Consider the following 15,946-nt stretch of genomic DNA (forward strand, 5'->3'; position numbering starts at 1 on the left):
GTTTCTCTGAAGTGGCTGCACAGTTTTACATTCTCACCAGCAATATGTGATGGTTCCAATTGCTCAAGATCCTTGTAGCACATTCTCTTTCATGAGTTATCTCTGCATGCATACCACTACTCGCCTTGGGTTTAAACTCCTGAAGTGCATGAACTGCTCTGAGATTGTCAGAATAGCAACCACAGCACACGGCAGGTTCTGAGTAAATCTCAGCTGTTAGTTGGGTAAACTTTTTATTATAATCACTACAGTTCCTAACTAGAGGCCTACTTTAGGAGAAAATACAGGTCTAATTGCACATCTTCCAAAGACACCTACACATAAACAGTACTGCCGTTTATTGGGCCCTTACTGTATTCTTACCATATATGACCTAATTTTTCAGATGAGGAAACTGAGATTCAGCTTACTTGCCCAAGTAATTAACAGCAAAGCTGAAATTTAGACTCAGATTTTCACTGAACCACATTGCCCTTCACAGTGAAGGAATTCTATTTTGCAGGAAAGGTGGGAGGGGGAGAGGGAGAGAGAGAGAGAGACACTTATTTGAGGACCTCCGTTTTCTATCTATAAACTCCCCAAAGGAAAGGACCAAGGTTTTACTTCTTCCATTAGCTCGTATTGTACACAGTACATAGCAGTAACTCAAAAAAAGTATTTCTGATTATTTAAAATTTGAACAATGATATAATGACTAATAAGCTAAAATCTAAAAGTAAGGTATTGTCGCAGAGGGGTGGGATGAATTGGGAGATTGGGATTGACATATATACACTACTATATATAAAATAGATAACTAATGAGAACCTACTGTATAGCACAGGGAACTTTACTCAATACTCCGTAATGACCTACACGGGAAAAGAATCTAGAAAAGAGTGGATGTACGTATACATATAACTGATTCACTTTGCTGTACAGCAGAAACGAACACAACATTGTAAAGCAACTATACTCCAATAAAAATTAATTTTAAAAAATAAAAAAGTAAGCTATTGTTAACCACGGTCTCGTTCAATTCCCTATTGCGGCTATATCTGACAATATACGGTAAGAATCTAACCATTTGCCAAAGGCCATAGCCAGGACTATATCTCGTTTAAATCCCCCAAAGCTGGCCTATGTGCCTCAAAAACGTCACTCATGGGAACCACAGAAGCACTGATTCTCCAGCTATTAACCCTGCGCCCAAGACACTGCCTGGCGCCTTCAGCTGGCATCGGATGTCAGAAAAGCGGAACTGGCTAAAGAGACCTTTGCCCCTAACCAACATGGCCGCTCTGAGGCTTCAGGCTGAGGGCGGCAGAATAAGGATCACGTGAGAAGAATCCCGCTCTTCTATTCGCTTTCTCTTCCGGACGGCGGGGGAAAATGACCCACGTGGGCCGGCCTTAAAGGGCCCACGTCTAAATCCGCCGGAGCTCCGCCCTCGTTGCCGGGCGGGCCGGGCGCGGAGCGGAACGGCGGCGGGCGGGGCCGGCACTCCGAGGCCGCGTCTCCGGGAGCCGTGGTGACCGCAGCCCGCTGCGACGCAAGCCCGAGGAGGTTAACCGCCCAGTCGGCTGACGGGAGAGCGCGAGGATCCCGCGGGAGCCCGGCCCAGCCGGTGGGGGCGCACGGCCGCGGGGATGGAGGACGGCTTGGCCGGGCCCCGGCTCGGGGCGGCGGCCGAGGCGCGAGCGCAGCCCGGGGTGACGCTGCGGCCCTTCGCGCCGTTCTCGGGGGCTGCCGAGGCAGACGAGGGCGGCGGCGACTGGAGCTTCATCGACTGCGAGATGGAGGAGGTGGACCTGCAGGACCTGCCCAGCGCCACCATCGCCTGCCACCTGGACCCGCGCGTGTTCGTGGACGGCCTGTGCCGGGTGAGGGCCGGGCGGGGCGGCCGTCGGGCGGAGGGCGGACACTTGTTGCCGGGAGGAGGCAGCGCTGAGGTCCGGCCGGCCCGGGGCAGCCTCTCCAGCCGGGCCGCCGGCGGGGCGGGAGGCCACCCCGGGGGACGCGGCGACGTCCCCGGCCGCCCTGCCGCGGTCCCCTCTGTCCCGGTTGGGGTGGGGGCGCGCTCCCCGAGGTCCCAGGTCCCGAGCACCTGCCGGGCCGCGCGCTGCGCGCCCAGGGGCTAGCCTTTCACCTGGGCTAGTAACCCCCTCCTAGCGACGCTCCTGTCCCCGGGTGTTAACTCGGGTGGGGAGGGGGGCGACGTAGTAGGAGACAGTCGGAGGATGAATTAGCTCCCAGAGCGGCCGGGGAGCTCGTATCGTCACCTTGGGGCTTGGACCGTGCCGGGCACTTACTCCTTTGAGGAGGGGGTCGCCTCATTCATGGGGAGGAGGAGACAGACGTTGAGCGGCGCCGTGACTCACAGTTACAAACAGGACGGCGTCTCGCATTCTCAATCTGCACGCCTGGAAGGAAAGCCAATGTTTGGGTGAGGATCCGCGGTTGCTCATTATCCTGCGCTTGGCCAGTTTTGGTGGAATGGTGTTGGGGGGAAGGGGTCCATTTTCTAGGCCTTTAGGATATTTAGTCTGGAATCTTGCTCCCTGAAGGGGTGACAGGAGACACTCAGTACAGGGAGAGTTGGATTTTTTTTTTTTTTCCTCCACATCCCCAGGGTTTAGACACGTTGGAGGGTGAGGGGGCAGGTATGAGGAACCAAGGGTGATGGGGAGGAGGAATTTATTTGGAATCTGCAATTAGTGTGCAGAATAAAATTTGGACAACGTAGGCGTTGCAGAATAAAGCCTGTCTTTGAGAGAGATGCCCCATTAGGAGAGCAGCTGTCAAAGAAAGTGCTGCTTTCGGTGCTTGGATCTGAGTCTGCATACTGTCAATGAACTGTAGTCAGGGCGGCTGCCAAGAGGAACACCACTGTGGAACAGGGAATGGTGTGCTTAAGACCCATTTATTTATAATGTATAGGCTCGTCTACTCTCAGGATTTACAGTGGCTGTGTGCTTAGACAAGGCTCCATGTGCGCTTTCTAAAGGAGCTGTTGGCACAAATACAGGGTCTCACTCATTTTACTTTCCAACCTTTTCTCTTCTTGAGGCTAAGGTCTAACAGCATATCAGGTCTCTTTCTTAAGGGTCCTAGGCTCTCATGCCAAAGGAACAAGATCAGATCATGTACGATGCTGCTTGTTTGCCTAGCAATTCATAGTTTTACGGTCTTCCCAGTGTTGGGGACCATCCTGAAATTGCTTTGTCTGAAATGTTGCCCGCTTTGGTAGCTCTTCATTTTAACAAATATGTGTGGAGATTCTGCTGTGAGCTGGGCACTGTGCTAGGCTCTGAGGGCACAGCAGTAAATAAAATAGCATTCCTGCTTTCAGGGCTGGCATTTTTGTTGGGGGAAACAGACAGTAAACAAATACATATCAAATTTGTCAAGAGGTGTTGGTGCTATAGGAAAAAGTTGGCCTTGGAAGATGGGGGGGAGGGGGGATTGCTGTTTTACATAAAATGATCAGGAACAGGCTTACAAGGTGCTGTTTTGAGCAGAGACAATGGGCTAGCATTCATTCATTCATTCACTCATTCATTTATTCTTTTGCTGTTTATCGAATGCTTACTATGTTCCAGGTACTGTTTTAGGCCCAGTGGATAGAGTGGTGAATACAGTGAGCTTCCTGCTTATGTACTAGCAGTTGAGGAAGAGATAGACAGTCAAAAAAAGTAAGTGAACAAGGTGATTTCAGATGGTGGTCAGTGCAATGCAGAACATACCCAGGATGATGTGATCGGGAGTGACCAAGGAGAGGAGAGAGACTGGGTAGTGCCTAACAGGGGCCCTATGATATCAGTCAGGGCCTAACAGGGACCCTATGGTAACCAAGAACTGGTTAATTGGGGCAGGACTGAGGGAGTCAGAGGGAGTGTTGGGAGGAAGTCGTATTGCTGGAACCCTAGGAGAGGAGCCTCTTGGCAGGAGCTACAGACGTGGAGGGATGGAATTGAGATGCTGAAGCCGCGAGTTGCAGGTAAGAAATACCCCAGCTTGCCCCAGCTTTCTGATCTCGTTGGCAGAGCCCAGCTGGCAGCCAGGAGGCCAGGGAGTCCAACTAGTGCAATCCATAGGTGAGTCAGCCTTCCAGGGCCCAGAGAAGGGTGGGAGAGAGCAGAGAATGGCTCTGGGATCAGTGCAGGTAAAGAGGACGTGCGGAGAGGGTCAGCATGTGGCCGCTTTAGACTGAGTGGCCCCAGAGGCCACTCTGCACAGCTTGGACTTGGCTGGCAGGAAGAAGCTCCTCGTGTAGATTTTGTGTGGCCGGCGTCCAGGCAGAGGGAATAGTGAATACAGAAGTTCCAGTGCAGGGGTGGAGTGTGTGCAGAGGGCCCAGTGAGGGCAGTGGTGGTGGCCGAGGTTGACGCAGCCGGGGGACGGTTCCACGGGAGCCTGGAGGCCCTGGGAGGGATCCGGATCCTGTTCTAATTGCAAAGCTAGGTGGAGAATGTCTTCTGGGGAAGGAGGTTGGGTGGGCAGGAGAGGAAGCAAAGAGGCCCCTTAGGAGGCTCTTGACTTTGGTTGTCAGGGGAGCTGTGAAGATGTCTGGACTAGGGTGGAGATGTGGGAGACAGGGCCTGTCCTCTCCATTCGGGGGTCAGGAGCCTCAGAATGAGGGCAGGGGGAGCTCTGTGCCTTGGTTGCCCATCTGCAGGGTCCTGCAGAGGCTGTTGGTAAGCCTTGCAATAGAAAGATAAATTTCTCATTTAGCTAAAACCATTCCTCCAGGTGGGAAGATGTGGCTTCTGAGATTTCAGTCTGATGGCCTTATTATTTTGAAGGCCATTCTTATTAAAGCTGGAGTGTCACCTTTGGGTGGTGTAATGAAAACATGATTCTACTTCAGGTCAGTGGTATCTGACCCTTGAGTCAGCGGACCACTGACTGCATTGCCAACAAAAGTCCCTGTGCTGGTGGTGTGGCCATATCCTCTCTTTAACCAGTCTGTTGGAGGGCCATCTGGGTGAGTGATGGTGTCTTAACCTGTTAGGGCTACTGTAACAAAGTGCCACAGATTGGGTGGCTTATAAACAATAGAAATTTATTTCTCACAGTTCTGGTGGCCATCATGGCTGGGTGAGGGTTGTCTTCTGGGTTGCAGACTTCTCGCTGTGTCCTCCCATGGTGGAAGGGATGAGAGGGCTCTGTGGGGTCTCTTTTATAAGTGCACTAATCCCATCATGAGGGCTTCATCCTCATGATCCCTAATCACCTCCCAACAGCTAATACCATCACCTTTGGGGGTGAGGACATCAATATATGAATTTGGGGGAAACACAAGCATCCAGATGGTGGCAGGTGGTGTGAAGGAAAAAGGCTATGTCAGTGTTCTTTATGTGTGTTCATATCAATCTCTAACCTTAATTTTAAAGTAAAGAAAGAAATTGACCTGAACTGCCAATTCACTTGGGAATTTATATTGGAAGCCCGTTTTCTAACTATAACAGTTGGATTTGATATGTAAAATTTGTTTTTGTTAGCTGGATCATCAAATTATTATAAGTAATTTATAATTAATATGTTCATTAAATGTTTATCCAAAAAATAACTGAAACTGTATCGTCATTCATTTCAAGCAATATTATTAGAGTGATTCACACCATTACAAATGAATGAAAACTTTTATTAAAATAAGATTATGTTTTGTTGTACAGATATTTGCTTAGCATATTCCATTACTGTACTTTTTGTGAACCTTTTTTTCTTTTTACTGAGAAAGCAAAGCAGTGCTTTGAACCGGTAATTACATGTGCTTTGGATTGTTGGCAGTGGTTCGTTGGTTCCCTGGAATAAAGGTTCCTTCAGTTGTCACCAAGCTAACCAGAAATTTAGAGTTCTCAAATAATATTGTTAGTTTCCAGGCAGTAGATATAATTTCACAGAGTAATGGAAACGAATGCCATTTTTCTGTTGTCTGAGACATCAATGTATATATGGTTGACAGCTCTGCCTGTGACTAGCTCTGCTAGTGACTCACCTTTCTTAAAACAAATGTCCACATAAGATTTATGATACTGGCGTGACTTTCTTTTCAGAACATGAAATATTCTGATAAGGCATGAAAGGTGGTTGAGGGGTGTTCTTAAATTCTTTGTATCAGTGAAGACCCCTGAGAAACTCTCATGCCCAGGCCTCTGCAGACCAATTCCAGTCTCAGGGGCTGGGAACCACCTGGAAAGCTGCCCAAGGTGAGTCTGACTGGGAGCCAAGGTTGCAGACCATTGTCTAGCCAGAAGGGGTCTAGCCTGACCAGAGTCATTGTTGTATCATGAAAAGATGATTGAATAATTGATCATTGGTTCCGCTTCCAGCCAGATCTGTGCCTTGATTTCCTCTAGTCCAAAATGGGAGTCAGGCCTCTAGTCAGGAGCCTCCCTTCTCCTAAGCGCCGTTTGACCTTGTGGCTGGAAAGCGGAATGACTGGCCGCCAGCCTGAGAGCCCAGCCTTTGGGCGGGTGACACCTGAGATAAGAACACCTACCTGAATGTGGGGTTGCCTCGGGGCTTTTGTACACATCCTCTCGTGCTGCTGCTTGCTCTCCACCAGACGTGAGATCCCGGACTCGTCCTCCCAAAGCTTGTATTTCCGTAGACAAGATACCACTCCGTAGTAATTTGATGATTGAAATGTTTGAAGCTCCAAGGTGGCACAGCTGAGATGCATAGTTTCCGCCGTATGGTTGTATATGCTTGGCCGTGGATATGCTTGTTCCCATCACAGTGTGTTGTAAAATGTGACATTCCAGCAGGATAGTAACAGTTGGGGGTTCTATTACAGTGTAACATCCCTGCCTTCCTAGGCCATTTTCACTTTTCATCCTAGTGTCACAGGCATGTGGTTTCTGAGACGTAACTTAAGCATAAAATGTCCCCTGAAACCTCCTCAAGTGTGGAGAGATGTTAAACCCAATATGGTATGGTTTCATTTATTTGGGAAAGTTCAGAATGTTGTAAGTTTAAAAAAACAAAAACCTGCATATTATATATGTGCAAAGTTTACTTTAGAAGTTATCCACTATTGCCCTAATTTTAGAATTTCTGACTCTTAACTAAATCTATCTATCTACCTGTCTATCTACATATGTATATATATATTTTTAACGTCCATGAGGTTCTTTTCATCTCTCCTCTCCACTTCCCTCCCTAACAAGGGTTTGGTCCCCTTTTCAGCACCATCCATTGCTCAAAGCATTTCTTCTTCAGTAGCAATAGCTTTCAACGTTATTGCCAGCAACTCCCGAGACAATTACATAAGGGAGCCAAAAAAAGAAAAAGAAAAAAAAATAGGCTTTGTGATAGAATAGCTAAAGCAGAGGCTGTTTGATTCCAGTGTTTATATTTCAGGCTCTATTCTTTCCTTTCTAAAAATGTCATCAGATGGCACAGTCTCCTCTTTTGCATACATGCCACTGAGGGGCCTATTTACCCTGTTCTGTGAATGCATCACTCCTGTTACAGTGATGGCAGTTGTGCACGCATCAGTGTGTGTGTTGGGGGTAGGGACTCCTCCGTGTGCATTTTCTGTGCACAGTTGTTAGGACCCATTTCAAGGGCTGAGGGGGAGTGCCGGTCATTTGAAATACAATTCAGCTGTGACAGAATTTGTTCCTCTGTAAATATGAATCACTCTCCAAACATGGGGACGCTGACAGCTAATGAAACAGTAAGTGACTCTGCTCTGTTCTCTGAGCAGTGATGGGCTATACCATGGCCGTAGGAAGTAAAAATAGCTCTTCTACCCTTCTTGGGCAGAACAGAAACATTTTCAAACTTGAACATCAGGAAAATATTAACGCCCTTAATTCAAACTTTGACGTGGAAGAAAGGGTTGGCTTCATGTTATGTAGATTTCAGTCACTGTAGAAATCCTTTATTTGATTCAGTTGGTGTAGAGTGTTTTTGTTTATATTTTTAACCTCTAAAGATTTCTTTGGGTTTAATATGCTCACATTCCCCTTTGAAGTGTGTCCGTGCGGAGGCAATGCAGCGTGATAGTTAAGGGTGTGAATCTGAGGCATACCTTTACCACTAACACCAGTGTGACCCTGGGGAAGCTATTTACCCTACGGTGCCTTCACTTCCCTACCTGTAAAATGGAGGTACCAGTAGTACTAACACCTTATGATGTACATAAAATGCTGGTCCCAGGGACTAGGACATAGTAAACACGTAACGTAAGTTGTGTATTATCTACTGCTGCGTAACAAACTAACTCAAGACTTAGTAGTTCAAAACAATAAACATTTATTATCTCACAGTTTCTGTGGGTCAGGAATCCAGGGACGGCTTATCTTGGTGCCTCTGCCTCAAGATCTGCAATAAAGTACCAGCTGCGGTCTCATCTGACGGCTCAACTGAAGGAGCGTCTGCTCCTGGATTCACTCACGTGGTCTTTGGCAGGATTGCATTTCTGGTGGGTTGTTGGACTGAGAGCCCCAGTTCCTCAGTGGCTGTTGGCTAGAGGCCCCCCTCAATTCATAGCCACACAGACCTCTTTGTAAGGCAGCTTACAACCTGGCCACTGGCTTCCATCAGAGCAAGGGAGAAAGGGCATGCAAGATGGAATGCAGTTCACAGTCTTCTTGTGACCTAATAATCTCAGAGTGATATCCCACCACTTTTACTGGATTCTCTTCATTAGAAGTGAGTCAGTAAGTGCAGCTCCCACTCAGGGGGGGCGGGGAGCTTATACCAGGGCGTGAGTCCTGGTAAGTGGAGATCGCTGAGCCCATCTTACAGGCTGCTGACCACCGACCGTTACTATTTATTAGTACATTTTCTTCCTTGTAAACTTTTTTGACTTCTTGGAGCAGTTAACGTTCAGAAATGTTTATGAAGGTATTTTCTCATCTGATTTTTTTAGCTCCAGCTCTATAAAGAATACAGTTTTAGACTTTACTACTTAACATAAAATACCTCACTGATAGGTTTATAGCTAGGTTCATAGCAAAAGCTGTCAGCCACTACACTTCTGAACCAAGAGTTCAGGAAACTAAAGCTTTTTTATGTTGAGAAGGTTCAGTACTTTTCCTTTCATTACTAATTTCAGCAGGTGCAATGTGAAGTTCCCACGTGTAATCATAATTAACACCATAGGAAGAGGTGTTTGAAGTTGGCCTGAATTCAGAATTAAAAGACAAAAATGTTATTTGATTCAGAAAGCTAATTTCGGATTTTTTCCATACGACATAACAATAGCTTGTTTTACTTTATTACCTTTATAATTTTTGTTAACTTTTCTGCTTTACTTTACAGATAATAAAGTAGTTTCTATTCATTAATGTGAAGTGCTTTATGTGTAATATTTATCATTTCATCTTTTTGTAAGAACTCTATGAAATAGGTACTGTTACTCCCATTCTGTGGACATGGAAACTGAGGCCAGAGGAGGCCAAGTAACCTGTCCCAGATCACATAGCCAGTAAGTGCTGGCCCTATGATTCAAACCTGGTTTTAGCCAACTACAAAACCTGTGCTGGAATCATCTTGTATGCAGTAATGCACATGAATTTTTCATATCTTTCACATCTTATTTAAACCCTAGGATATCTCTATGAAGAAAGTGCTTTTATCCCCAGGAAACTGAGGTTCATATGAGTTATAACTCTATTATTCTCTAAGCCATTTATTTACATTTAACAGATCTATTTGAGTGCTTTTTGTACATCAGTGGCAGCCCTGATGATATTCTCTTATTCAAGCGGAAGGCAGTGCCTGGGTGCTGGAGTCAGGCAGACCCGGATTTGAATCCTAGCTCCATCACTTCACTCATTCATTCGTTCATTCAACAAGTATTTCTGAGGGCCTCCTGTGTTCTGAGCACTCTGCTGGTTGCAAGGCCAGCTGTGGGACCCCAGGTGAGTCAGTCAACCTCCCCAGGCTTGGTCTCCCCCATTGCAGAAGGAGGACAGTAACTCCTACCCCACAGTCACGGTGAGGTCAGTGTGAGGGGGCCGCAGCCCTTGGTGAATGACAGACACCGTCTCTCCCTTTGTGAGGCTCACAGGCCAGCAGAGAGGACACACTTTTTAAATTGTGTGTGCTATGTAAATATAACCAAAGAGCTTAACAGATCCATAACAAACCATGTGTCCTTGGGCAAGATATTCACCCAGACCTCAGCTGCTTCATCTGTGAAGTGACCGGGTTGAGCCCGGATCATCTCAGCGAGGTCACTTCCAGCTCTTCTCGCAGTGGAGCACTTGCTCCCCTACAGACCTTTCCCAGTAGGAATTGACTCAAGGAGAGAATCTTTCCTAGTGTGACTCTAGTTCTCTTCCATCCAGCTTCCCAGCCTCCTTCCTGCAGGGGAGACAACCTCTGTCCATTCTAGGTTTTCAGCTGCGGCTCTTTAACAAAAAGATGGATCACGAGAGAAAAACAGAAGTCATTAATGTGTGCAGTACATGTCAGGTGGGAGAACGCTTATCATGACAAGGAGGCTTAGAACTTGGCTTATGTAGCCTCTTCAGCAAAGAATAAATTGATAGAGAAGTGGCAGGAGGGAGGAAAGCAGTTTCAGGCTTGCACATGGCAGCACACTGTGGGGAAGTAAATACGTGGGAGGAAACTGCGTTTGCAGATTCCTCTGTAAGAGTCTGGAGTCATCTCCATTAAAAGGGGCATTTATATCCCACCTATAAGCGAAAAGAGGGACACGATAGAGCTTTCTTGCTTATGTGCTTCATAATTGCATTCAGCTCCAAATACCTTTTATGTCAGGGAGGCATATTTGGGGGGTGACATTCTGGTTTCCTCCATCCCCACTCTCATGCCTTATCCTGCACTGGTCCGTGGGAGGCCTGTCTGCTGGTTTGTGGGAGAGAGGAGGTAAATTTCAGTCACTTAAACTTGTGTCTGCAATTGGTCTTGGAAATATCACCGATCGGAGAGGAACCTGTGTCAGAGACCATCTAACGGACGCCAGCGCGGATTCTGTCCAGTTGCCATCTGAGGGTTTGCCAAATATATGACCTCACAAAGCCAGAACAATTGAGTGAAACTTTTTTTTTTAAGTTTTTCCATTATTGGGAACTTTTCCCAATCACTGGACGGCTATTTCTTATTGATATGGTGACAGTATGTCCTAGTTTGTCCATCTGGTTCATGCCTGTTGTCCCGGGAAGGTTACTGGTAGTCCCCTCCTTCACTCTTAAGTTTGGGTCATCAGTTATATACGTAGTTAGTAATTAAACAATTCAGGGACTTCCCTGGTGGCGCAGTGGTTGAGAATCTGCCTGCTAATGCAGGGGACACGGGTTCGAGCCCTGGTCTGGGAGGATCCCACATGCCGCGGAGCAACTAGGCCCGTGAGCCATGACTACTGAGCCTGCGCGTCTGGAGCCTGTGCTCCGCAACAAGAGGCCACGATAGTGAGAGGCCCGCACACCGCGATGAAGAGTGGCCCCAGCTTGCCACAACTAGAGAAAGCCCTCGCACAGAAACAAAGATGCAACACAGCAAAAATAAATTAATTAATTAATAAAAAAAACTCCTACCCCCAACATCTTCTTTAAAAAAAAAAAGAATCCGCCTGCCAGTGCAGGGAACATGGGTTCGAGCCCTGGTAGGGGAAGATCTCCACATGCCGTGGGGCAACTAAGCTCGTACACCACAACTACTGAGCCTGCACTCTAGAGCCCGGGAGGCACAACTACTGGGCCCACGCGCCACAACTACCGAAGTCCGTGCGCCTAGAGCCCGTGCTCTGCAGCAAGAGAAGCCACCGCAATGAGAAGCCCGCACACCGCAACGAAGAGTAGCCGCCCCTCGCCCCAACTAGAGAAAGCCCGCGCGCAGCAACGAAGACCCAACACAGCCAAAAATTAATTAATAAACTTAAGAAAAACAATTCATGAGTTTACTTAGCACATACTGTTTGCCAAATATCTTCTGTACATCATTTCATCTTTCTTACAGCCTTCTAAGATAAATACTGTATTTGCCCATTTTATAGATGTGGAAGGCTTCTGCTCCCTTTGCAAAACTCATCAGCACATAGAATCCCAGGGCAGCTGGGCGTCAGACTCTGGGCGCAGCTACAGAACCATTGGCAGAGAGGACCTCAGGCTCCAGCCTTCAACTTCTCCAAGGAGGAATCTCCGAGCAGTGGTCGCATTTCCTCCGGGGAGCTCACTGGATATTGGCAGAACTAGAATTTTCTCCCGGCCCGCTGGTTACCCTGCTCATCTAATTTCCGGTGAAATGATGTCCTCGCCTGCCACACCTCCCACCCCGTGCAAAGAATCCGGAGCACGAGGCAATGAGGAGGACAGCTAGAGCCCCGGCAGCCGAACCAGGCAGCACTGTCTCCCGTGCCACCGTTAGGGGGCTGCTGAAGAGCAGGGTACCTATGGCCCCTCCTGGTGGAAGGGCAGAGGAGGCTGTGCGACAGCTAGTCCGGGGCTGTTCAAACACCAGCGCCTGCCACCAGGGGGAGGTCACCTCACATAAGTTCTGCGATGGAGTCTGGTGGTTGCCTTCGACTTTATTTCAGGCACCAAAGACAGAGCGTGCGTTTTCGGAGGGAGAAGTCACCTCCTTGTGCTGCAGAGGAAGCTATTATAATGACAAGTGTGTAGCTGGAACTTTAAACTGGAGAGACACCCCCTCTCTTCCATTCTCCCAGCAGAAAGCCAAGGGAGGGGACTCTCCCTGCTGCTGGGCAATGGGACCCCCTTTGGTTAGAACAGGAAACAGGGACGCTGTGCTCGCCTCAAAGAGTGACCCTCTTTCACTGTGCCTAGTGCACATTTGTGACATTCTCTGCCCCGTCCTCTGATTTTTTGTGACTTATTTGGACTGTGACTCAAATCATCAGCATAAAGAAATATTAAGAGGGAATTCCCTGGCAGGCCAGTGGTTAGGAGTCAGTGCTTCCACTGCCGGGGGGGCCCGGGTTCAATCCCTGGTCAGGGAACTAAGATCCCACAAGCCAAGAGGTGTGGGAAAGAGAGAGAAAGGAAAAGAGAGAAAGAGAGAGGTCGCTCAGATGAAACAAAACAAACACCTCATTTCAGAGATAAGGGGAATTTTCTGAGCTGTCTTCAGCTCTTAGGTTGCTATGGAGATTACTCTTAAAAGGCAAAGCTGTGCTGGTACATAGGTTGTCAGCCCTGTGTGGTGGACCCCTGTCCTCGGATGAATTACCTACTGCCCAAGCCACGTCGTGACAGTATTCTTCTGGGCTGGAGTCAGGATTTGGGGGAATTCGGGTAGATCTCAGCTCTGCTCTCATAACCACTTCTGCGCCTGAGCTGCAGATCTTGGATGGTGATGGAGAACCCTCAGGTCTGGGTCCGCAGTCTATAAACTACTGAAAACAGACCACTCATCAGCAAAACTCACTGGATTACAAACAGTTCATCAACTGACCTGGAGACCCTTGCAAACGTTTGGCAACATCAGGGTTGGTTTGTATCTATATCTCTCTTTCCGGAACAGCCCAGCCCAAGATCTATCTTGCAAACTCAACCACCTGTTTGACCCTGACACAGCATTTCCAGCGTGGATTTCATTTTTTTTTTTTTTTTTTTTTTTTTTGCGGTACACGGGCCTCTCACTGTTGTGGCCTCTCCCATTGTGGAGCACAGGCTCCGGACGCGCAGGCTCAGCGGCCATGGCTCACGGGCCCAGCCGCTCCGCGGCATATGGGATCCTCCCAGACCGGGGCACGAACCCGTATCCCCTGCATTGGCAGGCGGATTCTCAACCACTGCGCCACCAGGGAAGCCCTGGATTTCATTTTTAAAATCAGTTCTGAATTTGTGTATTTTTTCGAAGTGATTCATAAATTTTCAGGGGGCACTTTGCCCCTAATGTGCTCTGCTATTCAGTTATCTTCTTGACATATATTTGGGAAATACCATTAATGGATCTTCAGATACTTTGTAACCTCCACGTTCAGAGTATTTCAGTTATTTACCACGTGTTCAGGATAATGACCTGTTCCTCAGCACCCTGAGCCTGCCTGAGACGGTGGCACAGGTGCGGTGGATGGGGATAGAGAGGTTGTATGCTGAGGGGGTGACTTATTTATTGGGAGGTAGTTGTGCAGAGGGCAGAATGGAGACTTGTGCTTCATTTCGTGGCCTGGAATGAAGCAGTAGCAGCTGGGCCATGGCTGAGATTCTCAGCACGTTCTTTATCTTATATCATAAAACAAGGGCTGGGTGGTCCTTCACCTTACTAGGATGCCTGTGACCATTCAATACAGCAGGACAGTGTTTGTGATAGAAGCTGAAGGCAGGAGATGCCCTGAAATGATTTATTTAGTCTTTATCAAGGACTTCGTTTTAATGTCATTGACTATATGACTAGAGATTTTATATTGAGTAGCCATTTAATTTTTGTTTGTTCATTTCCTTTTCATTTCCTTGCTTTCCCTCCTTTGTTTTCTCTGCACAGGGACTACATGGGCGAGATCACCTACCTGTAGGTTTTCTTCTTGCTTGCTACTTATCTTATTTTTATGGCTTAGCTGAGAGTGAAAATGTATAAGAGAATATGCACATATTACCTGTGAGTGCCCACCTTCTTTGCGGACAAATACCTACCTTTCTTTGGAGTTGTGCGTGTTAAAAAGGCAGTAAGATGCAGTAGTTAGGAGGGTGGACCCCTGAACCAAGTCAGTCTGAATTCAAATCCCAGCTCTGCCAACAACTAGCTGTGTGACCTTGGGCAAGTAACTTAACTTCTCTGTGTTTCAGTCTCTTTGTAAAATGGGGTAATAAAAGTACCTACCTCATGGGGTTGTGAAGATGAAAAGAGAACATATAAATAAAGGGCTAAGGATAATAGCAGGCTTGTAGTAAGTGTTTTGTAACTGTTAACAATTTTATTTAAATGATTATTAAAATGCAAGGCCTACGGTATCTGTATTGCTTACTGCTATAATCCTGTGCCTAGAACAGTGCCTACCACATAGTAGGCACTTAAATATTTGTGCAGCAGTGGATGTAAAACACTAACATAAAAATAAAAGTCTTGCTCTTTTAAGTTCATTCAATATTAAGCCTTATTTTCCCAGGAGTAGTTTTAGGCACTTCCAGAAGTTGCATAAATTATCTCAGGCCAGAAGGCTCTGCAGCTTTAAAATCATGGCAGTGATTGTGTGTGTGTGTATGTGTGTGCACACACGTGTGTATGAAATTAACAGGCTGAGATGTTGCTGAACATTTAGAATGCATTTAGAGCTGTATTCTACCAGAAGACTAGCATGGCTCGTTATCACCTGTAATGCTTAGAAAATCATGTTTTAACATGAATGAGCGTTGCTACAAAGTTGAAAACAAATTAAAAACCTAAACCCTTTAAAAAATAAATCTGGGCTTCCCTGTGGCGCAGTGGTTAAGAACTGCCTGCCAATGCAGGGGACACGGGTTTGAGCCCTGGTCCAGGAAAATCCCACATGCCACGGAGCAACTAAGCCCGTGCGCCACAACTACTGAGCCCACGAGCCACAACTACTTAGCCCATGTGCCTAGAGCCCGTGCTCCGCAACAAGAGAAGCCACCTCAGTGAGAAGCCCACGCGCCACAACAAAGAGTAGCCCCCGCTCGCCACAACTAGAGAAAGCCCGTGCGCAGCAACGAAGACCCAAAGCAGCCAAGAATAAATAAAATAAACAAATTAAAAAAAATAAAAATAAATCTCAATAAGATAATGGTTTTTACATGAAGTTTCTCTGAAGCATAAAATCATTGTTTATGGCAGTAAGAAATCCTAGGCTTCCCAAGCACAATTAAAAAAAAAAATCTGTAATTGAGAAATAAATGTCATGTTTGCTGGTGAGGTTTTCCCCTCCCTGCCTCCGTATTCTCTCTCTCTCTTTGCTTTCCTTCTTTCCATTTTCTCTTAGAATGTTGTTCTTAGAATGGCTTTTAGGGAATACACAGATCTTTTCAGAAATTCATTGCCATCTGCTAAATCCCATCTACCAGCC

The 15,946-nt window shown here is 47.1% G+C and overlaps 1 protein-coding gene across 1 annotated transcript in view; it reads left to right on the top strand.

Annotated features, from left to right (window-relative positions):
* Nucleotides 1–1,434: 1,434 nt before the first annotated feature.
* The window catches only part of RCAN1 (regulator of calcineurin 1), a 96,930-nt gene continuing 82,418 nt past the window's right edge, over nt 1,435–15,946 (top strand). Inside the window, exon 1 of the mRNA XM_081234479.1 lies at nt 1,435–1,862. Coding sequence (XP_081090605.1) covers nt 1,629–1,862 — 234 coding nt within the window. The 5' untranslated portion in view covers nt 1,435–1,628. The remainder of the gene's footprint in view (nt 1,863–15,946) is intronic.

This window comes from Mesoplodon bidens (assembly GCF_964165515.1).
Source record: "Mesoplodon bidens genome assembly, chromosome: 5".
Taxonomy (NCBI): Eukaryota; Metazoa; Chordata; class Mammalia; order Artiodactyla; family Ziphiidae; genus Mesoplodon; species Mesoplodon bidens.